Genomic DNA, 20,885 nt, shown 5'->3' with positions numbered 1-20,885 from the left:
GGTTCAGGGTTTTAAAAAGTTCTCTGTGTCGTTGGATTTTAAGCTCCAGGGTGAATCTGATAGAACTTGCTCATCTGGTTTTAAGAAGTGTGGTTAATGGGGATCTCTTGACTGTAGAATTCGTTTTAAAACACCACATTTACTTCTGACAGTAGGTAAATTTTACCTTGGGGAGAATTGTATGGCCTTGGTGGTAGTTAGTATAAATTAGTATGAATTAACTTGGGCATATGTGAAAATTAGTATAGCATAAGTGAATGAAGGCATATGTGAAAATTTGCAATTATTTTCTATATTCATCTAAAATGGAATTGCACTGGAAATATAGCATGCTTGTTTTGTGATTTCTACATATCTCTGTTTTATTCTCATGTCAAATTCTACTTTACCCCTCAATGACAGTCATTTGACACTCCTCTCTGTGTCAGTGTCTGAGGCACCCTGGGACCGTCCTGACTGGAAAGCACAGTGACATTCCTGGCCTGAGCTGAAGTGCTGATTAAAATAAATTGAAAGCTGAATGACCTTATGACGAGCTGCTTTACCCAGGAGGAACAAATATGGAGAGGAACTCCTTGCAACTGTGTTCTCAAGTAGACCACTTTTGAGAAATTATACATTTATCATAACACCTCAAGTCCTGCTCTGCATAGAATGACCATTATTATCAAGAAAAGTTCTCCATTCCCTGTGATTCATAAGGAAGTGCAGGCCTAACCAGAAAACAGGAGCTGCGACAACCTTGGGTCAGACACATTCAATCTCTCTATTCACAGTTGCATTTTCTCTCTCTCTCTTTTTTTTTTTTTTTTTTTTTTTTAACAAAGCCAATTACCAATAACTGGGAAAAACAAAAACAAAAACCAAAAAAATGAACATATGGTTGAGCTCACTTCTGAGAAAGATTCTGCATTGCGAATGTCAGGATTCCACATTTCTGAAGCACCTTTGCTCCTCCAGAAAGCACCTCTCTAGTTTCGTGGTGATACGGGAGGGAAATGACAATTGTCTGTATTATCAGGATGGCCCATTGTTCTCTGTGGTTCTCAATCAATGTGGACATCCACCATGACCAAGCTCTTTCTTTCTTTTCTCTCTCTCTTTCTCCTCTCTCCTTCCTTCCTTCCCCCTTCCCCTTCCCCTCCCCTCTTTCCCTTTCCTTTACCTTGTTTCTTGCTTGTTTCTTTCTCTCTTCCCTTCCCTCCTCTCCCCTCCTCCCTTTCTTCCCTCCCCTCCGTTTCTCCCCTCCCCTCCCCTCCTCCCTTTCTTCCCTCCCCTCCCTTTCTCCCCTCCCCTCCTCCCTTTCTTCCCTCCCCTCCCTTTCTCCCCTCCCCTCCTCCCTTTCTTCCCTCCCCTCCCTTTCTCCCCTCCCCTTCTCCCTTCCCTCCCCTCCCTTTGTCCCCTCCCCCCACCTCCCCCTTCCCCTCCCCTTCCTTCTCCCCTTCCTTTTCCCCTCCACTTCCCCCTCCACTCCCTTCCGCTCCCCTCCCCCTTCCCTTCTCTTTTCTTTTCCTTTCTTTTCTTTTTTTGAGACAGGATATCACTCTGTTGCCCAGACTGGAGTACAGTGAAGTGATCGTGGCTCACTGTAGCCTCGACCTCCTGGGCTCAAGCCATGCTCTTTCCTCAGCCTCCTGAGTAGCTGGGACTACACACACACACAACCATGCCTGCCTACTTTTTTAAATTTTTATATTTTTTTGAGACAGGGTTTCATGCAGGTTTTCATGCCCAGGCTAGAGTGCAGTGGTACAATCTTTTGGCTCACTGCAACCTCTGCCTCCTGGGCTAAAGCGATATTCCTACCTTGGCCTCCCAAGTAGCTGCGACCACAGGCACTAGCCACCACATTCGGCTATTTGTTTATTTTTTTTTAAAGACACAAGGTTTTACCATGTTGTCCAGGCTGGTCTCAAACTCCTGAGCTCAAGCGATACACGCGCGTCAGCCTCCCAAAGTGCTGGGATCACAGGCATGAACCACCGTGCCCAGCCTGGTTAATGTTTAAATGTTTCCTGGAGATGGGGCTTCACTGTAGTGCAGGCTGGTCTTGAACTCCTGGGTTCAAGTGATCCTCCCACACTCAGAGATACTATTTTCTTTTCTTGCTTTTTTTTTTTTTTTTGAGAGGGGTCTTGCTCTTGTCCCCCAGGCTTGAGAGCAGTGGCCCGATCTCAGCTCACTGCAACCTCCACCACCCAGGATCAAACGACTCTCCTGCCTCTGCCTCCCAAGCAGCTCAACTTCAGCACCTCATTCTTTGTCTAAGCCAAGTTTAGCCGAAGAAAACACCTGCCGAGAAGGTAAAAACAAAAACATCTGCCAAAGGCAAGAACCCGGTGGGAAGCCCCCTGAGCCCAGGGGCCTGCAGAGTCTGTTCTGGTGACAAAGCAGGCAGTTGGAAGAGAGCAGGGCTGCGAGACAGCGTGGGTGGGTTTTATCTGCTGCTTTTGGAAATTCATTGCATGATGCGTTTGTTTTTCAGAGGTCCCAAAGCAAAGAAACAAAAGCCCCGCAGAGTTCACCCAGAAGGAAAGCCTTCATTGGATCAGGCTATAAGAGGACTCTCCCCTGAGAAAGATACTTATTTTGGCGCTGTGTTTAGAGAAAAGGGAAGAACGATGGCTTTCCCGTAGAAACATTTACTTATTTCATGATTTGAAAATGGACTTTTATGTTTTAGGAATTATGTGGATGGGATGTTTTCTTGGGTGATAGGATTTGAAATTGCAGAGGGGAGCAGGTGCCATGTGCCAGCAATGGCCGGTCAGTCTGCCTGCCTTCCTGCCTGCCTCCCTCCCTCCCTCCCTCCCTCCATTTCTCCTTCCCCCTACCCCGTTTCTTCCTTCTTTCTCTCTGTGTTTCTTCTTTCTTTTCTTTTCTTCTTCCTCCCTCCCTCCCTCCCTCTCTCCCTCCCTCCCTCCCTTCCTTCCTCCCTCTCTCTCTCTCTTTCACTTTGTTTGTTTTAATGAGAGTAGAGAGGAGGAAAAACACTTTTTTTTTTGAGACGGAGTCTCGCTCTGTCCCCCTGGCTGGAGTGCAATGGCGCGATCTCGGCTCACTGCAAGCTCCGCCCCCCGGGATCATGCCATTCTCCTGCCTCAGTCTCCTGAGTAGCTGGGACTACAGGCGCCCGCCACCACGCCCGGCTAATTTTTTTGTATTTTTAGTAGAGACGGGGTTTCACCGTGTTAGCCAGGATGGTCTCGATCTCCTGACCTTGTGATCCGCCCACCTCGGCCTCCCAAAGTGCTGGGATTACAGGCGTGAGCCACCACGCCCAGCTGGAAAAACACTTTTTATTTTTTGTCTACCTTTATTGTAAGGAGAGAGTGAGAATACCATGCCACACATGCAGGGTTCTGAGCAGAGGGCTACACCGTGCTTAGTTCTAAAGGCACCTACACTTTTATCATGAAAGCCATGGAGAGGCCCACATTTTGAAACACTCAGTCTCTCAGAAGAGGATAGAATGGGCTGCCAGTGTGATAGGGAGAGAAACTGAACATAGCTGACTCCATCTTGCTTCTGACTCCTCAAGCTAACTGCTCTTAGGCACTTCTGCACATGGGCCAAGTTAATCATGGAAAGAACTTAGATTACAGTTTAACTGGAAAGCAAGGATGATAAGAATTCCTTTCCAAAACTAACCTCTGAGGAGATAAGAAGGGCATGCATACAAGTAGCAATGTTGTCTTGAAGATTTGTAGGAGCACTGTGACCTGAGCAAGGACAAGGAAGTTTTGCAATCTCCTTGGGCCCCTGCTGATGCCCAAGTGTCTGTGGTCACCAGCCAACCCCCTCACCTCAGCCTCCTCCTTGTTCCCCCTTCTCAATGTACAAAGAAGTTTGAGATTCATGCCTTTAAAAATGGTTCCTTAGGACATGGGTCCAGTATCTTCCTGACTGGCTGGCTCTCCAAATAAAGATGCTTTTCTTTTTCTAACTTCTTGTCTCTCGAATGATTGGCTGTTATGCAGCGAACCTCAGGAACTTTGGACTCCACAGCACTAGGACCACTCTCAGGACTTCCAGTCTGTACTGGGTGCAGGAATCACTGGGGAGTCGGACTGAAATGCAGGAATCACTGGGGAGTCGGACTGAAATGCAGGAATCACTGGGGAGTCGGACTGAAATGCAGGAATCACTGGGGAGTCGGACTGAAATGCAGGAATCACTGGGGAGTTGGACTGAAATGCAGGAATCACTGGGGAGTCGGACTGAAATGCAGACTCTGATTAAGGAGGCCTGGGACACGAGGCCTGAGATTCTGCATCTCCAGTAAGCACCCAGGGGATGTTGCTGCTGCTGATCCAGGGACCACACCTTGGAGAGCAACGCTGAGAAGCTGGCGGAAGAGCCCCGGCTGATGAGGATCTGAACATTGTCCGTAGCAGGGAGGCTGGGAAAATGAGATAAAAATGTTAAAAATGGCAGAGTCACCTTCCTGGAGAAGAAATGGCTTTTCCATTCCTTATTACGCTCATGTCTTTGCAACTAGCCCCCAGTGGTCTCCTTCCTGCTATATACCTGCAGTTACCGTGTTCTTGTTAAGGAAGAATTGCAAATGAAAAAAAAAAAAAGGAAGTTGATCATGTTTGGTTGCTTTTGGTCATGTTTGGTCATCACAATAAGCAAATAAAATCTGAAATTTCCCCCTGACTTTGCAAATGTTTTCTTCCAAGGAGATCAACCTTATTGGATTTCTTTGGTTCCCGAACAGCCTGCCTTGAGGTATGAAGGACACACGATCTTTTATGTAATTGGTGAGACCCAATGCCTTCTAGATGTTGGGTGTCTCATCATCTTGATTTTTTTTTTTTTTTGGAAATGGAGTCTTACTCTGTAACCCCAACTGGAGTGCAATGGTGCAATTTCAGCTCACTGCAACCTCCGCCTCTCAGGTTCAAGCGATTTTCCTGTCTCAGCCTCCCGAGTAGCTGGGATTACAGGTGCATGCCACCACACCCAGCTAATTTTTTGTATTTTATTAGAGACAGGGTTTCACCGTGTTGCCCAGGCTGGTCTTGAACTCCTGAGGTCAGGCAATCCATGTGCCTTGGCCTCCCAAAGTGCTGGGATTACAGGCGTGAGCCACTGTGTCCGGCCAAGGATATCTTTTGAAAACTTAATTTCCCTTTAGAAAAGAGAACTTAATCTACATGTTGGTTCTTTTTGTTGTTGTTGTTGTTTGTTTTTTTGAGACAGTCTCATTCTGTCTGGTGCAATCTCGGCTCACTGCAAACTCTGCCTCCCAAGTAGCTGGGACTACAGGCGCCCGCCACCACGGCCGGCTAATTTTTTTGTATTTTTTTAGTAGAGATGGGGTTTCACTGTGTTACCCAGGGTGGGCTCAATCTCCTGATCTTGTGATCTGCCTGCCTCGGCCTGCCAAAGTGCTGGGATTACAGGTGTGAGCCACCGCGCCTGGCCTAAATGTTGGTTCTTTTAATTTATCTTGAGTAAAAGTTGTTTTTGCTAATATGAATTTTTAAAGTCAACATTTGGTTCAAACAGTTTTGTGTAATTCACCTCTAAATGTTTTCAGCAGAGGGAGTAACAAAAAAGAAAATGTTTTTTTTTTTTTTTTTGACATGGAGTCTCACTCTGTCGCCCAGGCTGGAGTGCAATGGTGCAACCTCGTCTCACTACAACCTCTGCCTCCCAGGTTCAGGCGATTCTCCTGCCTCAGCCTCTCAAGTAGCTGGGACTATAGGCACCCGCCACCACACCTGGCTAATTTTTGTATTTTTAGTAGAGATGGGGTTTCACCATGTTAGCCAGGCTGGTTTCCATCTCCTCACCTCATGATCTGCCCGCCTTGACCTCCCAAAATGCTGGGATTACAGGTGTGAGCCACCTCTCCCCACCAAAAAAAGGTAATTTTAAGGGCAAAGAAGTGAGATGACTTGAGTAACGGTATTCCCCATGCATGGCTATTAACAAATGTTTCCTGACTGCCCACCTGGCGAAAACATCAAACAGGTAGAATGTGTGGTCCTAGGAGGTGACAAACTTCTCTTTTAAATGAAATATTAGAAAACAGATTAGACATCCAAGTCAAAGGGGTGACAAATAAGGAATTTCATAGGAGTTCAGTGATTTTTTTTTTAAATGATGATTGTAAGTCTATTAGAAAGTAGCATATAAAATTTGCTATGGTCTGAATGTTGCTATCTCCCCAAAATTTCTATTTTGATCTCCTCACTTCCAAGGTGATAGTGTTCAGACATGGGGCCTTTGGGAGGTGATGAGGTCGTGAAGGTGGGGTCTCATGGATGGGATGAGTGCCCTTGTAAAAGGGGCCCCAGAGAGCTCCCTCACCCCTTCCACCATGTGAGGACACAGCCGGAAGGCTCCATCTAGGAACCAGGAAGTGGGTCCCCACCAGACACTGAATCTGCCACGTCTTTGCCCTGGACCTCCAGCCTCCAGGACTGTGAGCAATCAATTCTCCAGTGTTGTTAGAGGGCTTGCTCCTCGGTCACCACAATAAACTGAACGCTCGTTTTTCCCCGAAATTTCTGTGCCGCAAAGTGGTGGCGCTAGGAGGTGGAGTCTTTAAAAGGTGGTGTGGTCATGAGGGTGGAGCCTCACGAAGGGATCAGTGCTCTTATAAAAGAGACCCCAGGGGCCGGGCGCGGCGGCTCACACCTGGAACCCCAGCACTTCGGGAGGCCCGGGCGGGTGGATCACCTGAGGTCAGCAGTTGGAGACCAGCCTGGCCAACATGGCGAAACCCCTTCTCTTCTGAAAGTACAAAAATTAGCCAGGCGTGGTGGCACATGCTTGAAGTCCCAGCTACTTGGGAGGCTGAAGCAGGAGAATCGCTTGAACCTGAGAGATGGAGGTTGCAGTGAGCTGAGATCGTGCCATTACACTCCAGCCTGGGCGACAAGAGCAAGACTGCGTTTCAGAAAAAAAAAAGCACATCGGCTCAGACTTACTTTGCTGGAAAGCATATTAGAATGTGTCTCATCCCCCTTGTATGCCGTTTCCAAGAGCTGCTGTAGCAAGCTGTCACACACCAGGTGGCTTACAACTGGGATTCATTCTGTCACAGTTTTGGAAGCAGAAGTCTGAAATCAAGGTGTGGGCAGGGTGAGTTCCTTCTGGAGGCTCTCGTGGTGGATCCGTTCCTTACCACAGCCCCGAGCCTATTCCCGTGGCCTCAGGGCTTCCCATACAGTGCACAGGATGGCCTCACCTCAGAGAGTGATCCGGACTCCAATGTCCACAGTGCTGAGGCTGAGAAACCCTGTATTAGCTTCAAATGCACACACACTCTCTCTCTCTTTCACTCTCTGTCTCTCTCTTGTTCTCTTTTTGTCTCATGTATTGATCTAGCTGTTTCTCCGTAGTTGTCTACCTATATCCATCTGTCTGTCATCTACTTTTTCTTTTTCTTAGAGACAAGGTCTTGCCCTTTTGCCCCGGCCAGAGTGCCATGGTGTGATCATAGCTCACTGCAGCATCAAATTCCTGGGCTCAAGCAATCCTTCTACCTCAGCCTCCCAAGTAGTTGTGACTATAGGTATGTACCACCATTTCCTGCTAGTTTTTAAATTTTTTGTAGAGATGGGCTCTTGCTATGTTGCCCAGGCTAGTTTCAAGTTCCTGGGCTCAAGCAATTCATTTGCCTTGGGCTCCCAATATGCTGGGATTACAGGTGTGAGCCATAGCACTTGGCCTCTTATTTTATTTATTTATTTGTTTATTTCTCTCTCTCTCTCTCTCTCTGTATCCATTCATCCAAGTATCCATATCTGTCTATATATCTATTCATATCTATCTATATATCTATCTGCCTATGCATTTATCTATATCATCTATATATCCATTCATCCATCTATATTATCCATATCTATCATCTATATATCTATAGCTATATATCTAACTACCTATTCTATATATCTATCCATTTTATCCATATCTATCATCTATATATCCATATCTATGTATCTACCTATCCATTCATCTCTATCTATCTATATCTATCTATCTATCTGTCTGTCTACTATCTGTCTGCCTACCTATCTGTTTGCCTATTCATCCGTGTATCTACCTCTATCCATCATTTATCCATGAATCTACTTTCTATCAATATATCCATACATGTATCTCTATCTATTTAGCAATCATCTATCCATGTATCTATTTGGATCCACATATTGATATTTACCTATATATGCATTCATGTATCTATATCTGTCCATTTATTCATTTATCTGTGTATCTCTACATTTAATATACATTTGCACTTATATATGCTATGTCTCAAACATGTGCACACTCACATATGCATGTGTGTCTGTATACACACACACACACACACACACATTTTAGTGAAGGGGCACCCTGACTTGATTTGTACATATCTCAGTGGTGAGAGTCATCAGCAAGAAGCGGCCCCAGGCCCCAGGCTGATTGCCCCCTTCTCAGGCCCCAGCCTGAGTCCCAAGCATCGCTGCAGAGGCTCACCCAAGAGTCCACCCAGCCAAGGCCACCCCTGGGACCTCCCCTCACTGGAGAAGCCTCATGCCTTTGGCTTCCATTTCTCTTCAAATGGCATAATAAACACCCACGCTCCGGACATGGCGTCGGGATATAAAATTAGAGCCAGATTAACCATGCTTGCTGGCCCTGTGGTGACCACTAAAAATGAGGTGTTTTCCTCTTCCCGTCATTTCCATGCAGTGCTATTTGAAAAGGAAATGGTTTCCATTGCAAAACATTTTCTGTGACTTTTGGCTGCAATATTTTGCTTCTTATGCTCTTTTTTCTCATACTTTTCCTCCCCTGCCTACATTTTCTTTAAGTTTTTTCTGTACATTAAAAATATTCTTTATATGTTAAGTATAAAGAATATTTCAAACACTCTTCTGTAAATTAAACAAATAAAGAAGCTGAATTTTCCAACAGTGACAGCATCACCACAGACAGACGAGAAAAAAAGTGATTTCTCCCAACAGAAAATGCTTACAGTAAGAAATTAAGCCCCATGTTTTTATGTGAAAACTCCCAGTTCAAAACTGTACAAACATTAAAACCTCACGTGAAGAAAATTGTCAGCCAAATTCATCTCTATATTTTATTTGCTCTTCTTGAGGATAATTTGGAATACAATCAGTCCTCTGCCAGAGTAATGTTTTATTTATTTCTGTATTTATCTATTCTTACTCCCTTTATTCCAAAAATCATGTGAGAAGGCTTTCAGACAAAATGGCTTTAGTTTGACTTTTAGAACAGCAACATTCTAGGAGTCAGAGCCGGAAATCAATGCCTTTTATAGTTATCTGTTTTCAAGAGATGAATTTTCCTGGCGCAACAGTACTAGAAGATAGAACCCCAGTTGAACAGGCTTTTTATTCTTAGTCCTGTGACTTTCTTTCTTTCTTTTTTTTTTGTTTGAGATGGAGTCTCGCTCTGTCACCCAGGCTGGAGTGTAGAGGCATGATCTCGGCTCACTGTAACCTCCACCTCTCAGGTTCAAGCGGTTCTCCTGCCTCAGCCTCCTGAGTAACTGGGATTACAGGTGCATGCCACAATGCCTGGCTAATTTTTCTATTTTTAGTAGAGACAGGGTTTCACCGTGTTGGCCAGGCGGGTCTCGAACTCCTGACCTTGTGATCCGCCTGCCACGGCCTCCCAAAGTGCTGGGATTACAGGTGTAAGCCACCGCGCCCGGCCCTGTCCTGTGACTTTCAAGGAGGGACAGCCCTTGACATGTGGCCTGGCACATGTAATTTTTGTGCTGAATCAGTATCCCTGGACTATAGTCCTCTTTTCACCCTTCCATATCCACTTTCTGCCCTGGGAGTTGATTTTTAGAGACTGTATCAGAGGGACTCAGGCCTGTGAGTTTCTAAACGGTGTTGGCCAATCTGGGGGACTGATATTTGACAGTAAAACCTGTATTGGGGTGAGCAGTGGCCCCTCCAAACTCCTGTCTCCTAGGGAGTTCAGAATGAGACCCTGTGTGGAAATAGGGTCTTTGTAGATGCATTTGTTAAGATGAATGAGGCTGAGCCCTACGTCCAATGACAGGCAGCCTTCTGAGAGACGAAGAAGAGACACAGACACACAGAGGAGAAGGTCACGTGGAGATGGAGGCAGAGACTGAGGTAAGATGGCCACAAGGCCAGGGACTCCTGGAGCCACAAGGGGCTGGGAGAGGCAAAAAGGAGCCTCCGCTGGAGCCTCTGGAAGCAACTGGATACAACTGTAGTGGACTGTGCGGTGGTCCTCCTAAAAGATATGTCCACGTCCTCATCCCCAGAATCTGCAAATGGGAACTTATTTGGAAAAGGGGTCTTTGCAGATGTAATTGAGTTAAGAATCTCAAGATGAGGGCCAGGCGCGGTGGCTCACGCCTGTCATCCCAGCACTTTGGGAGGCTGAGGCGGGTGGATCACCTGAGGTCAGGAGTTTGAGACCAGCCTAGCCAACGTGGCAAAACCCTGTCTCTACTAAAAGTACAAAAATTGGCTGGGCGTGGCGGCAGGCGCCTGTAGTCCCAGCTGCTTGGGAGGCTGAGGCAGGAGAATTGCTTGAACCCGGGAGGCGGAGGTTGCTTTGAGCCAAGATCGCACCACTGCACTCCAGCCTCGGCGACAGAGCGAGACTCCATCTCGAAACAATAACAACAACAGCAACAAATCAAGATGAGATCATCATGGCATAGGGTGGACCCTCCACTCAATGACAGGTACCTTTGTAAGAGACAGAAGAGGAGACACAGACACAGAGGAGAAGGCCAAGTGGAGATGGAGGCAGAGACTGGAGAGATGTGGCCACAAGCCCAGGGATGCCTGGAGCCCCCAGGAGCTGGGAGAGGGAGAACGGATTTTCCTGCAGGGAGGTCATGTCTGTGTCCCACTATCTTCTTCTTATAAGGCCACTAATCATATCAGATTAGGACCCACCGTAATGACCTCATTTTATATTAATCACCTTTTTAAAGAACGTATCTCCAAACACAGTGACACCCTGCAGTCCTGGGAGTTAGGATGTCAATTGATCAATTTAGAGGACAGAATTCAGTTCACAACAGTCTTTGCAGTTGGGGTCACCAGGGTGGGCCCTGATTTAGTGGCTGCTGTGTTTATAACAAGAGGAGATGAAGACGGACACGGAGGAGAAGGCCAGGTGGAGATGGAGGCAGGGACTGGAGTGATGCGCCCACAAGCCCAGGGACGCCTGGAGCCCCCAGGAGCTGGGAGGAGCAGGGGGGATCCTCCCCTAGAGCCTCCAGAGGGAGCACAGCCCTGCCCACCCCTTCATCTCAGACTGCTGCTCTCCAGAACTGGGAGAGAATAAATTCCTGTTGTTGTTTTGTTTTGTGTTTGAGACAGAGTCTTGCTCTGTCGTTCAGGCTGCAGTACAGTGGTGCAATCTCGGCTCAAGACAACCTCTGCCTCCTGGGTTCAAGTGATCCTCCTGCCCCAGCCTCCCAAGTAGCTGGGATGACAGGTGTGCACCACCACACCCGGCTAATTTTTGTATTTTTAGTAGAGACGGGTTTTGTCGTGTTGGCCAGGCTGGTCTCAAACTCCTGACCTCAGGTGATCCGCTCACCTCGACCTCCCAGAGGGCTGGGGTGACAGGCGTGAGCCACTGTGCCCCATCAGTCCCTGTTGTTTTATACCACTGTTTGTGGTCATTTGTTAAGCCACTCCCAGGAATCTCATTCATACCCTCTAGTCTCCTCTGAGTCCCTCAGGCAGCAGCACACCCCTCCAACGGCTACAGCACCTGATCATGAGCCCAGGCTCCGCACGTCACCCAGCTCAGCTCTCTATGGCCCCAAGGCCCAGCACAGAAACTCCTGACCACGGCCCTTCCCACCACTGCCTGCCTGGACACTGACTGATAGAATGCTGCCCTCCCTGTCATCTCAGTGACCCCTTCTCCTTCCCAGGGCTCTGTTCCTTCCTGCCTTTGCTCACACATCCCCTGGTGTGTGACAGATGGTTTTTTTCAATAGTTTTGGGGGTAAAGGTGGTTTTTGGTTACATGGATAAATTCTTTAGTGGTGATTTTTGAGACTAGTGTACCTGTCACCTGAACAATGTACACTGTATCCAATATGTAGTTGTTGTTGTTGTTTGTTTGTCTGTGTTTTGAAACTGAGTCTCACTCTGTTGCCCAGACTGGAGTGCAGTGACGTGATCTCGGCTTACTGCAAACTCCACCTCCCAGGTTCTAGTGATTCTCCTGGCTCAGCCTCCCAAGTAGCTGGGACTACAGGCACGTGCCACCACGCCCAGCTAATTTTGGGATTTTTAGTACAAATGAGGTTTCACCATGTTGGCCAGGCTGGTCTCGAACTCCTGACCTCAGATGATCCACCCGCCTCAGCCTCCCAAAGTGCTTGGATTACAGGCGTGAGCCACCATGCTTGGCCTGAATATGTAGTCTTTTATTTTCACCTCCTTTCCATCCTCACCCCCGAGTCCCCAAGTTCCATAATATTCTTGTGCATTTGCATTCTCATAGCTTAGCTCCTACTTACAGATGAGAACATACGATATTTGGTTTTCCATTCCTGAGTTACTTCACTTAGAATAATGGCCTCCAGGGCCAAGCGTGGTGGCTCACACCTGTAATGCCAGCACTTTGGGAGGCCAAGGCGGGCGGATCACCTGAGGTCGGGAGTTTGAGACCAGCCTGACCAACATGGTGAAACCCCGTCTCTACTAGAAATACAAAAAAATTAGCTGGGTGTGGTGGCACGTGCCTGTAATCCCAGCTACTCGGGAGGCTGAGGCAGGAGAATCGCTTGAACCTGGGAGGCAGAGGTTGCAGTGAGCCAAGATTGCACCATTGCACTCCAGCCTGGGCGACAAGAGCAACACTCCATCTCAAAAATAAATAAATAAACAAATAAAATAATAATGGCCTCCAGCTTCATCCAAGTTGCTGCAAAAGACATTATTCCATTCCTTTTTATGGCTGAGTAGCATTCCATGGTGTATGTATACCACATTTTGTTTATGCACGGATTGGCTGATGGGCACTTAGATTGCTTCCCTATCTTTGCAGTTGTGGATTGTGCTGCTATAAATGTGTGTGCAAGTGTCTTTTTCCTATAATGACTTTTTTCCCCCACTGAGTAAATACCCAGTAGTGAGACGGCTTCCCCGAAAGGTAGTTCTACTCTTAGTTCTTCAAGGAGTCTCCACACGGTTTTTCAGAGTGGTTGTGCTAGTTTACATTCCCGCCAGCAGTGGAAAAGTGTTCCGTAGGATGGTTTTGATGGGGCCATTTTACATCTACCCTGGTTTGTTTGGCCCAATAAACAAACCAGAACTAATCCCTCAAAATAACCCAAGGGAATCTAAATTCTTCTTCCTTCTCATGAATTCCTGGAACTAACACAGCTTTTTGTTTTTTGTTGTTGTTGTTTGTTTGTTTTTGAGATGGAGTCTTGCTCCATCGCCCAGGCTGGAATGCAATGGCATGATCTCGGCTCACTGCAACCTCCACCTCCTGGGTTCAAGCAATTCTTCCTGCCTCAGCCTCCCAAGTAGCTGGGATTACAGGCACCCGCCACCACATCTGGCTAATTTTTGTATTTTTAGTAGAGACGGGGTTTCACCGTGTTGGCCAGACTGGTCTCGAACTCATGACTTCAGGTGATCCACCCACCTTGGCCTCCCAAAGTGCTGGGATTACAAGCATGAGCCACCGTGCCCGGCCCTAGCACAGCTTTTTATCACTATGTGTGCATGGAGCAACAAGACCCTTCAGCATTGACCTACAAGCACTCCTTCAGCCCTCAAGTTGGAAGACGTTGCAACATGACTCTGAAACAATTGCTGGGTATTTCTCCCAGAATCCAGCATAGAGCTGACCATTCATAAATATTTCTGGATTGGCTGATAAATATTCCTCTGTAATGCTTTGTGTATATTGGAGTTGATGAAGATGTGTTGACTTAAAGCTATTAAACTTGTGACAACCGATTGATGTCTGTAGTCTTGTTATCAGAAGTGCACCGGTGTTGGTGACCCGCCTTTGATATTGCACTCCAATCCTAATAGAAAATGAAGCTGGGTTAAGGGCAAATGAAACTCTAGGTGGGGGTCTTGCGTCCTTGCATCTTCCTTAGACTCTTTAATTACCTCAAAAGGAAATTTAAAGAAAAAATATCAAATTACAATTTGTAAACATTATGCAGAAAACTAATTTGGAAAAATGGTACATTTTACCACGTCTTGTTATATTTCAAAATCTAAATTTGCTTGGATGTCATGAAATAATCCTGTCTGGAACCAAAAACTTTCCCATCTTTATTTTTTATTTATTTATTTTTGAGACGGAGTCTCACTGTGTCAGCTGGGCTGGAGTGCAGTGGTGCGATCGCAGCTCACTGCAACCTCTGCCTCCCAGGTTCAAGCGATTCTCCTGCCTCAGCCTCCCAAGTGGCTGGGATTACAGGCACCTGCTACCACCCCCAGCTAATTTTTGTATTTTTAGTAGAGATGGGGTTTCACCATGTTGGCCAGGCTGGTCTTGAACTCCTGACCTCAAATGACCCACCCGTCTCGCCCTCCCAAAGTGCTGGGATTATAGGTGTGAGCCACCACACCCAGCCCCGTGTTTATCTTTGAAGTTGACTTAACATCATTCCTTGTTAAGGAGAGGTAGTTTTATTACATTGAGCAACAAATCTGTTGGCTTCTTTGAAATCAGGCTTAAGCATTAACTAGCACCCATGATGGGGTTAAAGTGATGGATGCATAAACACACACACTTACACAGACATGCATGCACACCTGCACACACACAGCAATTAAAATTCAGTTCACTGATTTGCTGGTGACAAGAACCTGCAAACAGAATGTGCAGGTGTACTGATCTGACCTTGGAGGAGAGATAAAGGTTCAAAGATGAGCTCTTCTATCCTGGCTAACATGGTGAAACCCCGTCTCTACTAAAAAAATACAAAAAACTAGCCGGGCTTGGTGGCGGGCGCCTGTAGTCTCAGCTACTTGGGAGGCTGAGGCGGGAGAATGGCGTGAACCCGGGAGGCGGAGCTTGCAGTGAGCCAAGATCACGCCACTGCACTCCAGCCTGGGAGACACAGCGAGACTCCGTCTCAAAAAAAAAAAAAAGATGAGCTCTTTTAATTTCAAGATATGAATCAACTGCCTTGGATTCATTTCCTTGTTTTTTTTTTTTTAATATTAGGGATGTCAATGACTTCCTCATAAGATTATCAGGAGAGATAGATGGCATAAAGTGTATTATAAATGTGATGGTTCTTACTGCCTGTTTAAGGTTCTAGTGCAATAGAATATTAGGGATGTCAATAGCTTCTCATAAGATGATGAGGAGACATAGATGGCATAAAGTGTATTATAAATGTGGTGGTTCTTACTGCCTGCTTCAGGTTTTAGTGCAATAAAATATGAGAAATACATGGCTTATAATTCAAGCAGCTATTAGTGTGATCCCGTTGGATTTTTGCTGCCCATATATGGCCAACCAAGACCGAACAAAGGATATTCTTTAAATGTTGGAAGAATCTGCAAACCACAGACTAGCCAGTTTGGCGTTAATCACCAGAAGATGATTAAGCATGGAAATCAAAGCCAGAGAAACAGTTTATGGTCATGAACTGAACATGTATGTGTTCCTCCCCTTTCTCCAACCCCAGAAAGGATGGCAAAGCCCTTGAGGATGCTTTATCTTGTGTCCCTCAAGGTGCCTAGCAAAGTGTTGAAAACTCAGCAAATTCTCAGTAGTGTCTGTGTTGGAATGGGGATGTGGGGACGTTGAGAAGCTCGTTAGGTAAACAGTGATTAACTTTTGCAGCATGACAAACCACTCCAAAACGTGGTGCTTTAAAACAACACCCATTTAGTTCATTCCCGATTCTGTGGCTCAGCTATTTGGGTTTGGCTCAGCGAGGCAGCTCTGGGGTCAGTTGGATTCGCTTATGAGTCAGTGCTCAGCTGCCGGGTGGCCAGGAGCAGGCTGGTTTCGATGACTCAGCTGGGGCAGCTTGGTTTAGCTCCAAGTGGTCTCTCCGCCTTCACTGAGGCAGCTCAGGCTTATGGATTTGGCAGCCAGGAAGGCTTCCAAGCCAGGGAGCTAAGGCGTGAACAGCCTCTAAAAGCTCAAGTGCAGAAATTTTTTAAAAATACTTATTTATTTGTTTTTAGAGACCAGATCTCACTCTGTCACCCGGGCTGGAGTGCAGAGGCACGATCATACCTCACCGTAACTTTGAATTCCTAGGCTCAAGTGATCATCCCACCTCAGCCTCCCAAGTAACTGAGACTCCAGGTGTGCACCACTATGTCCTGCTAATTTTTTGTTGTTGTTGTTAGAGAGATAGGGTGTCATTGTGTTGCCCAGGTTGGTCTCAAACTTCTGGCCACAAGAGATCCTCCCCCTTAGACTCCACAAGTGCTGGGTTTACAGGAGTGAACCACTGAGAGCACAATAATGTTGATCTGTTTTCACTGTATTCCACGCAGGGATTACAATTCGAGATGAGATTTGAGTGGGAGCAGAGAGCCAAACCATATCAACTCGGTAAGGCATACAAGGTTCATCCCCACCTGATCCTAGACTACCTACCCACCCTCACCTCCCAATTCTCCTCCTACTCATTAAGGTCATAATTTTTTCCCTCAATGTCTCTGTTTTTGCTCATGTATGTATGCTCTCTGGAATGGATGCCTGTACATTTTCTATCTGGAAGACTCCTACACATGCTACACAACCCAGCTTAAATGCAGTCTCATTCGCGAAACATTTCTCAACCAGCATGGCCTCCGTTTTTCTCCTTTTTCCTGGCACAGCACTGTGTGTCCATCATCTGTAGACTATATCACGTTGTGTGAGATAAATTGTTATTTTTGGTGGTGTCGTTGTTGTGCTGTTCTGTTTTCTTTTTTGCTCTCCCTCAACAGAACAATTGGGCTATTTGATGAAAGAAAAAGGACTTACTCACCTTGGCATGCTTTGCATGTAGGAGACAATCTGTAACACTCTATTTGCTAAGTCAATGTTTATTGGATAAATAAACATAATTTTCACATGTTATTACATGACAGTGCTTAAATGTGCTTGCGTTAGCTCTGTAGCTACAATGATGCACATATTGTTGTTGGAAGAGATTATATTTTTCATAAATGGCCACAGCAATATTTCTGTCCCACACTGTCTTCCAGAACCTTGGCGCTTCCCATCAGGAGTGGGAATCTAATTCCTGTTTCCTTGAAATTGGGTGGATATTTGTGGCTGCTTTTGTGCAGAAGTGATGCCACGTGACTTCAGAAACCAGGTTGTAAATGTGCTGTAACTGTCACCTCACTTTGCCTCCCTCCTTCTCTGTGTTCACTTTTGGGATCCAGCCAATATGCTGTGAAGAAGCCCAAGCCGTGCAGCGAGGCCATGGGTGGCTGTTCTGGTGACGGCCACACCAGATACCTAAGCCAGGGCCAATTTCCTGAGCCCACAGTCTATGCAGGTGGACTTGTGCTCAGAAGGGGACCCCATGCTTGGATGAATACTCTGTTTCTGTCATCCTGAAATTCTTAATAAAGTTTGGGCAAGGGACTTCGTGTTTTCATTCTGCATTCTGTACATCCTATACCTGGTCCTGCATTCTGTACATTCTATACATCCTGTACCTGGTCCTAGTCTTTTTCAACAGCCAGCCTCAAGCATCAGAAACGTGGATGAGCAAAGCTTCTGTGATTTAGCCCCAGCCTTCTAATTCAGCAGAAGAGTCACCCATGCTGCGATCTGTCCACACTGCAGATTTATGAAGAAAATACATGCAGTGGCTCTTTGTTTTTTCTTTGTTTTTTTTTTTTTTTTTTTTTTTTTTTTTGTGATGGACTCTCACTCTGTTGCCCAGGCTGGAATACAGTAGCAGGATCTCGGCTCACCACAACCTCCGCCTCCCAGGTTCAAGCAATCCTCCTGCCTCAGCCTCCCAAGTAGCTGGGACCACAGGCACGCACCACCATGTCCAGCTAATATTTTTAGTAGAGATACAGTTTCACTATATTGGCCAGGCTGCCCTTGAACTCCTGACCTCGTGATCTGCCCGCCTTGGCCTCCCAAAGTGCTGGGATTATAGGCGTCAGCCACCGCACCTGGCTGCAGTGACTCTTTTAAACCAGTAAATTTTGGGATAACTAGTTATACATAATAACTGAAACAATCAGGCATTTTATAATTCATATGTAAGCTAACTTTTACCATGTAGCATTCTCACACATTTGTGTGTTTGTGTGTGTGTGTGTGTGCGCAAAAGAAAAGAGATAAGGAGCTTTGTTATTGCAGAGTGTTTTGTGGTCCGCTCACTTTTGCCTTGCCTGCATTCAGTTGAGCAATTAAGAATCTAAAGTACCCAGTCTGTACATTGGGCTGTCTGCCAGGTACCGTGTTAAAAACAAAGCTGAGCCTGCTCCTAGCTTGTTGGAAAACTCAGATAAACACAAATTAACAGACACAAATTCCAACAGCTCTCCTGTCACATTCTATGTTTCGGAACACCCTAGGGTGGCTCTCTCAGATTCAGCACTGGGACCATCATAGTCAACACTTGTCATGATCAAGACTCAACCTTAGGTCTTGGATACAGTCCTAACGGACCACCGGTTCTAACCCACAAGGTTGTTTACCCATCTAAGCAGACTTAGGGGTAAACAGGATTCCTGCTTCAAATACAGGATTCTGGGAAGTTGATTCTTTCTTGACTCTAAGTCAAACTAAATGCAAGCATAAGCTTCATCAACAAAGTAGTTGTTTGTATATTATGCAACTTCCCTAATGCCTTTTAATTTCTTCCGAAGACTCAACCAATGCTACAGGTAAGACAATTAAAAAGACACACAGACATAGGATCACACATCAAGTTTGTGCCAAATTAAATTACTGTTTTAAAAATGATTTGCACCACTGATGGGCAAAAACCATAAAATTTCCAATGTATGAACTCTGGGATACAAGACACTCTTTATCTTTGACCACTGTGAACACTCTGAGGAAAATTCCTGTGGTTTTGAGGCAGTCACAAGGCAATGTGCTGCAAATGGCCTGGACTCAGAAGCAAAGGGCTCTTGATTTTAATCCCAGCCCACCACTGACAAGCTCAATGGCCCTGGGATGTTTCCTCATCAGCAGAGGTGGGCTAATGAATCCAGAGCCCCTGATTCACAGTTGTTCCTCAATGAACGAACACACAGAAAGTTATACGACAATACAAAAATATCAGGTAGAAATTTACTTGTTTGTAAGTCTATCAATCCATCCGTCCACTCACCCGTCTGTCTATTCATCCATCTATTTTTCTAGCCACCCATCCATCCGTCTATCCATGCACCTATTTATCCATCTATCCAATTATCCATCCATCTATCCAGATAACATATCCATCTGTGCACCCACCCATCCATCCATTCATGGATACAACCATTCATCTACACATCCACCCACCTATTCACCAAATTATTCATCTGTCTGTCCATCCATCCATCCATCCATCCATCCATCCATCCATCCATCCATTCATTCATCCATACATACATTCAGCCACCCATTCACCAAACCCTTATCTATCATCCATCCATCCATCCATGTGTACACCCACCCTTTCATCCATCCATTCACCCACCCACCCATGTGTTTATCCATTCATTCATCCACCCACACATCCACCTACCCATTCATCCAACCCTCTATCTATTCACCCATCCACCCATCCACCCACCCATCCATCCATCCACTCACCCACCCATTTGTCCATGCATTCATTCATCCACCCATTTATTTATTCATCTACCCATTTATCTCTCAATCAATCCATGCATCCAGATGGCTGTCCATTTATCCATACATCCACAACTCCCACCCATCCACCTATCTGTACATCCATCTTCCCACTGACTCATGAGACTTCATTTGAGTGTCTACAGCCGACACTGCATGTGGCTCAGACACCTCTTAACTGCCTTGGTTGCCCACAAGTACCTCACAGGAGGTCTCTACTATAAATTTTGCTCAGCCCCTGGCAATGGAGGCCAGAAATTTAAAAAAAAAAAATGATTTAAATAACACTGAAACAAATCTGACTTTTTGAACGGTAAGGTTAAAAACGTACTCCTCTGTCTGTAGTGAGGTCAGGAGAGTTGCTCTGGGCCTGGCACGGCCATCTTGCAGTGTCACCAACCACCCTGGCACCTTTGCTCCATATATTCTGTCATTCTTGGAATAGGACCTCTACCCTCTAGAGGACTTCCTGCTCTAAGCTAGCTGCTGGAACTCCAGACATCACATCATTATTCCAGGCAGGCCTGGCATGATGCAGAGAAAGTGAAAAGTGGGCTTGTTGGCCACCAGTCCCCCTCTTTTTTTTTTTTTTTGAGACGGAGTCTTGCTCTGTCGCCCAAGCTGGAGTGTAGTGGCCGGATCTCAGCTCACTGCAAGCTCCGCCTCCTGGGTTTTATGCCATTCTCCTGCCTCAGCCTCCCGAGTAGCTGGGACTATAGGCGCCCGCCACCACGTCCGGCTAGTTGTTTTATTTATTTATTTTATTTTTTATTTTTTATTTTTTTTAGTAGAGACGGGGTTTCACCGTGTTAGCCAGGATGGTCTCGATCTCTTGACCTCGTGATCTGCCCGTCTCGGCCTCCCGAAGTGCTGGGATTACAGGCTTGAGCCACTGTGCCCGGCCATAGTCCCCCTCTTAAGGGACTCCTCAGAAGTTTCACCCAATAACTTTGGTTTACATTGATTTTATTAACTAGAACATAGATTTTTGGTTACACCTAACTGCAAAGGAGAATGAGGATATCGTCTTCCAGCCGTCACATTGCCAAAATCAGTAAATTCAAGGTCCCTTAATATAAAGGAAG

The 20,885-nt window shown here is 46.0% G+C and overlaps 1 protein-coding gene and 1 long non-coding RNA gene across 9 annotated transcripts in view; both read left to right on the top strand.

The window, feature by feature from the left end:
* LOC139360885 (glyceraldehyde-3-phosphate dehydrogenase, testis-specific-like) overlaps positions 1-17,585 on the top strand; it is a 69,474-nt gene extending 51,889 nt beyond the window's left edge. For 4 of the 8 annotated variants that reach the window (XR_011618432.1, XR_011618429.1, XR_011618430.1 and 1 more), the window contains one exon: positions 403-476. Coding sequence is in view for 3 of the 8 variants with exons in the window: in XM_071089246.1 (XP_070945347.1) it covers positions 403-410 (8 nt within the window). In the remaining 5 variants the exon portion in view is untranslated. Of the gene's footprint in view, positions 1-402; positions 477-16,490; positions 16,549-17,189 lie in introns of those variants that run through there. The other 4 variants (XR_011618431.1, XM_071089248.1, XM_071089245.1 and 1 more) reach the window with 4 other exon arrangements.
* LOC139360887 (uncharacterized) lies at positions 466-2,902 on the top strand. The gene is made up of 3 exons (XR_011618437.1): positions 466-746; positions 2,153-2,303; positions 2,486-2,902. It is a non-coding gene; the product is annotated as an uncharacterized lncRNA (long non-coding RNA).
* Positions 17,586-20,885: the final 3,300 nt, after the last annotated feature.

The sequence above is a fragment of the Macaca nemestrina genome, chromosome X (genome assembly GCF_043159975.1).
Source record: "Macaca nemestrina isolate mMacNem1 chromosome X, mMacNem.hap1, whole genome shotgun sequence".
NCBI lineage: Eukaryota > Metazoa > Chordata > Mammalia > Primates > Cercopithecidae > Macaca > Macaca nemestrina.
Note: the sequence above shows the minus strand (reverse complement) of the source record. Positions and strands in the feature narration are given on the sequence as shown.